This window comes from Anneissia japonica, unplaced genomic scaffold (assembly GCF_011630105.1).
Source record: "Anneissia japonica isolate Jap-2015-1 unplaced genomic scaffold, ASM1163010v1 scaffold16662_len1167910_cov178, whole genome shotgun sequence".
Classification (NCBI taxonomy): Eukaryota; Metazoa; Echinodermata; class Crinoidea; order Comatulida; family Comatulidae; genus Anneissia; species Anneissia japonica.
Window position 1 is genome coordinate 219665 of NW_022732216.1, and position 6496 is coordinate 226160.

Below are 6496 nucleotides of genomic sequence, written 5' to 3' on the forward strand. Positions count from 1 at the left end.
AAATTCAAAACCGTTCCCGATACATTCGTCAAACATCCTTTCTGTGTCTTAGAAAAATCAGTACAACATATCAACATTTTTTCCCCTTCGGAGCCTGGCTTTAAGACGTAATAATTAATGGACCTTTCCGCTAAGCTCCGCCCCTTGGATCTTGTTGCTAAGGTCCCACAAGACGGCAGTGTTAAAACATACGCGAACACGTGCGTTTGTGGGACAACACGTGTGTTTGTAAGACGCGCGCGTATTCCTATCGCTGTTCTGATTAGTCAGTTGTTAAGTTTGATTGACACTCCGGAAAGGTCTATTAGACCTATCAAAATACAATGGCAGGTTTGATTTTTAAAAGAGTGGGTGTGTGAGTATGATTGTAAATATATTTGCTCAATCTGTTTTATGGTAACATTTTTATCATTTTAATCTTAAAAATGTTAAACTTGTAACTCATTTCAATTTATAAAATCTTAAAAATGTTTAACTTGTCTAATTCTTTTAATCTTTAAGCTTCAAAATTTTAAACTTGTCGAACTCTTTTATGGTTTCATTCTTTCAAATTGAATTTGGACACTTCTTTGCAATGTTTTTATAGTTCATTTTACCCCTCTTTGTTCGTTTTTGCCGTTTTGAATCCTGCTGTTTTTTTTTTTACTTCTGTGTTTTGTACTCGCTTGGTAATGTAAGGACACCAACGGAAATAAGGTTTCTTTTTTACCTTTCTTAGGTCATCCTTAATAGTATCATGTCCTTGTCTTCCCTGTTTTTGTTTGCTTTGTATGTTTTCTGTAATGGTACTAAATAAAATCAATCAATCATTTAATCAATTTGATAAAGATGTCAAAACACATGGTATGATGTAAAACGGAGTTCCTACGATCAGCAATTCTATACTTCATGGAAAAGTCTATAATTAATTATTAAAAACCACACTGTAAGAGAGGCCTGTTCCATGAGACCTTTGAACATCTCGTTAAATATCCATACTTACTTCATAAATAAGTTAACTTGTATCTCGGTAATAATGTCTATCATATATTTACAAGCCTTCCATCATCCGTTGTACTTTTTGCTTTCGGTTAGGTTTATAATTTCTTTTCGTTTGTATTTCACTCCTTTTTTGGATGCACCATTGTTGCAAAAGCGACATCAAACAAATATTGCATCACCGATGATTCATCTAAAGTAAACAAAAACATAAACTAAAATATCAAATTATTTTTGTGAGTTTCCTGATGTAATTCTGTTAGGAAATATTCTGTTACAAATTATATTGGTAGTTAAAAATAGTAACTGGAGAAGAATTAATTCATTTTTTGCTCAAGTTCTAGAACTAGTCACCATACATACACTTGGCTATGAAACAGTATTTTAATTATTGAAATTTGTATTTATGTTCCTGGTATATATTCTAACTATTGTGCCGTAAATTGTTTTAATCATGAATGTGTTTTGTCTTTAATATTTTTGAATGATTTATTTTTTTGTGATTTTTATAATTTTTATAGTGATTTTACATTTTATTTACTCTATGTTCCCTTAGCATTTACAATGTTGGGGTGAAATTAAATAAATATTTTATTTAATTATATTTTAACACTTACCACTTAAGCCTAAATATGTATACATTATTTTTGCCTAAAGGCATAGGCAGGATAATGAAAGTAATGCGATTAGTTCATAGCGCCTTATTCTAATTACAGTACATTTATTTTAGAAATTTGAAGATATTACTTGAAACAGAAAGTCTAAATAGTAGACATTTTATGTTAATGTGCTGATACTTTTATAAATTTATATACTCAGGGGCTCTTCAGGCCGTAAGGTCTGTGCCACGACTATTTGATGACAATGTTGAACGCAATACTACATTGAAAAAAATGATTTTAATGTTTCATCAGAAGGTGTAGTGAATTGGTAGAGGGACGGCTAAGGCCCATTACCTGTCCCAAAGGTGTATCATGTTACCTGTAGGTGTGAAAAGTTAGGGTACAGTTACATCCACAATCCACAAATGTTTTTCTAAAAATCCTGTAGATGTACTTGGCAAGACCCTCCATCAGTGAAAGCATATATATTTTCTCTATGGTGAAAGTGACTTCCTGGGACAAACTATTTCAAATTCATGGATCTGCCACTGATATGATATCAATTTGCATGATGGTACCTTTAATCATGATATATTAATAATGGACTAGCGCTTTTAACTTAAAGTGACAAAGCGCTTTACATGGGTCGAAATGAACTCACATGATTTGAAAGTTACAATTACACTAAAACGTTTAACTTAAGAAGCATAACAAATATAAAACAGACACCGATAATTACATAATATAGAGCAATAATATCTAAATAGGCCTATATTAGTATTGTAAACAATGTAATTCTGTTAGGAAATATTCTGTTACAAATACTCTGTTTAATTCTGAATTATTACTGTTGGGATGTACAGTACAGCAATATCGCGACAGGACCCAAGCAGAAGGGCAGTTCAAATTCAAGAGACGTCAAAAAAGTTGACTTGGAGTCAACTTTTCATAAGAATCGTTTGCAACGCAACTTATGCGAGTTCATTCAACAAAAAATCACTAAATCGCGGTTTCCTGTCAAATAGTGGAAAATCGACGTATCACATGAAAATTCAATACGTCGGTTTCCTGTCCAAAACTGTTTTCCGACGATTTTAGTTTACGTTACGTCGATTTCACAACGCACCAGTCGTAATCGGTTTCCTGTCAAATCGCATTTTCTTAGGATAGAACGACGTAATCGTAAGTAAATCTGCCTTCTTACGTCGACAGGAAACCAGGCTTCACATATAATGCGCAAGCGCAAATCAAACTTTCGTGACAATGTTATACTTTCTTGATGAAATAGACACGAAAATGTACACCACCACTTGGAATTACATTGCAACCATTAATTTATAGACTGAACCTATTTAGTGTCACGTATCAGATAATCGAATATTTATTGACTAAATCAGTTCGGGGAAAAAAACCTTTCAATATAATGCATCCGGTTCGTTATAAGAAGAAGACAGCAATGAGACATAACAAACGGTTCCTTCGATAGTATAGACGACAGAGTGGATATACTAAATCTACCATTAGCACAACGTAGCCGGTGAAAAAAGAGCAGGACTAGTTTGTACGTTGTATCCATATTATCGGCTTGGACGTAAGCTATGTAAAAATATTTTTTTCTAGTCAACCAGCAACAAAAACAACAAAATTAAAACTACGAAGCACAATCGATTTTTTTGAAGTAATATTTGCAGAATACAATACCTCGTTATACAGTGGACTATGTACACGACAAGTTTAACCAGCGACATGTATACGCAGTATGGTAATGGCTCCTTATTTAACGTTGGTACTCCAACAGCAGGTTTGCCAAATAGAAACGTTACTGACTTCACACAGGATGCAGAGGGTTCAAATTTAGCGTTTACGCTGCCGTGGGCAATTGTCATTTCGATTGTCCTGTTTTTTGTATGTGCAGCGACGATTTTTGGGAATTCGCTGGTGATAGTCAGTTTTTTGAGAGACAGCAGTATCCGACAGAAATATGATAATTGGTTTATTTTTAATCTGTCTATAGCAGACTTTTTTGTGGGGTGTATATCGCTACCCCTCAACTCAATATGGGTCGTAGTCGGTTACTGGCCATTCGGCAAGGGTGCGTGTCAGTTTTTCCTTTTTACAGACTATATCGTATGCTATATGTCCGTTGTAGCCATGACTTGCATTACGTTGGACCGCTACTGGCTTGTTACCATGCAATTGAGATACTTCAGGTTTCAGAGTTTGGGACGAGTTAGCATCATGATAGGGACCAGTTGGGCGATTGTGGCAACCTTTTTCTCTATAACAGTATTCAAATGGACAATATGGGTAGACGAGGGCTGGGTTGATTACAGCCAGGAGTGCGAATTAGAGGCAATAGATAGTGTAGTTTTCAACACGATTTCGTTTGTTATAGAGTTCATCATCCCATTCAGTATTATTGTCGGCTGTAACCTGGTCATTTATATCAATATTCGCCGACGGTCAAGAGGTCAAGTCAGCAATGCTCAAGTCAAATATACTTCAAAAAACGGCGTAAAACCGAGTAATACTCGGTTACTGACGAAGCACAGACGTGCAGCAAAGAATTTAACGATTTTAGTTGCAGCATTTCTTATCTGCCAACTTCCTTTTTATATCGTTTCGATCATATCAGCAATATGTGATGATTGTGTTGGAAATACTATTTGGGAGGTCGTGAATTACATACTATGGTGCAACTCAACAATTAATCCATTGATCTATGCAATAACAAAACCGGTATTCAAATCAAATTTCAAAGAGTTATTATGTTGTTGCTGTAGAAGTTATAGCACGCATGCAACTAGCGTTCAGTCTTCAAATCACCAAGAATAGCCCACTCGGAAGAAATTCCAGTTGGGTCCGTCTGGTGGTGATTTTGGCAGTACACATGGAGACAATCTCCTGCTCCTTACCGAATAGTGTATCCCTACTGCGTTCTTTTAAAGCCAGGCACAAACTGCACCGCGCCGACGGTCGTCAGCCGATGCATTTTTCATAATAGATCGCAACCACGACGAAGCGCGCGACCGCTCAGACGGCCACTGCCAATCAACTGACCTCGTCGCACATTCAAGAGCTCAGAGAGCCAAAGTGGTTTCGTCGGCCGATGGTCGTACGACGCAGTATGTCCGACAAGTCCACATGTCATATTGCACACGGGACCGATTTAGCTGAAACCAAGGAGACAAGCGATTAAACCGGAGACCAGGGTTAGGAAGAATAACTACGGTTCAGCGGTGATATAGTGGCTACTAAGAGTTTAACGAACTTACCTTTTCTACTTTATGTATTGTTCTGAAACATTTTAAAATTTTATATAATTGATATGACAATGAAAGTTGTTTAGATGTTTTCATATTACGTATGCAACATTTAATAGGGTTAAATCTGTGCATTATATATTATATTATTATTTACAAGTGTTTAATTTATTAATGTTATAGGTATTTTACTGAAAAATATTTTATATCTTATAGTAACTTGCTTTATATATTTTCATTCTACCAATATTTTAGAAATAGACAAATATAAGTGAATTAACAAACATAAATCCAGTTGAATTATTGCATATCACTAAGTATTGCGATCAGGATATAATAGCTGGATTACTCATTGGCTGTTTTAGTGAAGCCACCGACGCCGTGTCTCATAAGATTAAAGATATAAAATCACAGAACCCTTAAATTTGAAGGCAGTAATTTAATTACTTGGGAACAACACAACATAAGAATGATGATATAATAATAATAATAATAATAATAATAATAATAATAATAATAATAATAATAATAATAATAATAATAATAATAATAATTATTATTATTATTATTACTATTATTATTTATTATTATTATTATTATTATTCAATAATAATATTAATTTAATGATAATAATAATAATAATAATAATAATAACAATAATAAAATAATAGTAGTAATAAACCTATTATCATTATTAATTAAAATTGATGTTGTTGATGTTGTACTTAGCGTAAAAAAGGATGTTATGGGGTATCTCTAATACGGTTTACAAAATAATTATGAAACTTGAACGTATTTAGACCACATAGATAGGTTATCCACCACCTTAGGACACTGCGTTCGCGATACAAGTTACAACTATCGCTTTCCTTCAGACTTTGCATACAAATTAAGCACCTTAATTGCCATATCCACAATCTTGGAAAGAGCTTGTTTCATCACCATGGTGCCTGGGATTGAAATACGATTGTAATAATTAAGATAATTGACATAAATATGCATGTCTAGTCTATATTAGATTATAATCACTATGGTATTAATTAGAGGTTCATATTTTCTTTTTTCATGATATCGGTTTGCATCTTTGCGGCTGAATTTCTCACGACATTTAAAAACAGTTACAATTGAAAACAAAATATGAAAAAAAAACACCAATTTATTAATAAGTACAATATAATAATAATTAAGGGAAAAAAATGTAAAATATGAATACCACCACAAATTATTATCGTTTATTGAATAGGCCTATCTAAGAAATTAAATACATATTATGAACATCTCGATGTGTTTTTGTTTGAATTGTTGTTACCAAGAATAATATTAAATATCATCACAGTTAACGAGAAAGATTTTTTAAATATTTAAAAACTGTGGAAAGACTGGCTGAACCACACTTTTTTCACCTTTTCCAATAGTTTTTAAACGTTCAAAATCTGCATCTCATTAACAGTCCTTGAGTTTTCCGTCAAACAGCATTTTTGTGTCTTATCTGTTGTATAGTACAACATATTATTTTTTTCTCTTCTCCAGAGACTGGCATTAAGTGTTGTTTTAGTTTATTATGGAATTTACTCCACCATAAAAAATTTGAATAACAAATTTAAAGGCATCATATTCTGTGATAGGGCCTATGTGATATACCTTCGTGACATA

The 6496-nt window shown here is 33.4% G+C and overlaps 1 protein-coding gene across 1 annotated transcript; it reads left to right on the forward strand.

Annotated features, from left to right (window-relative positions):
- Window positions 1–3195: 3195 nt before the first annotated feature.
- Window positions 3196–4415, forward strand: LOC117115614 (beta-2 adrenergic receptor-like). Its single transcript, XM_033259479.1, has one exon. The coding sequence runs from the start codon at window positions 3300–3302 to the stop codon at window positions 4413–4415; it is 1116 nt and encodes a 371-aa protein (XP_033115370.1). The 5' UTR covers window positions 3196–3299.
- The last annotated feature ends 2081 nt before the right edge of the window (window positions 4416–6496 follow it).

Coding starts and splice junctions, on each gene's coding strand:
- LOC117115614 (XM_033259479.1), top strand. CDS start 3,300: ATGTACACGACAAGTTTAACCAGCGACATGTATACGCAGTATGGTAAT.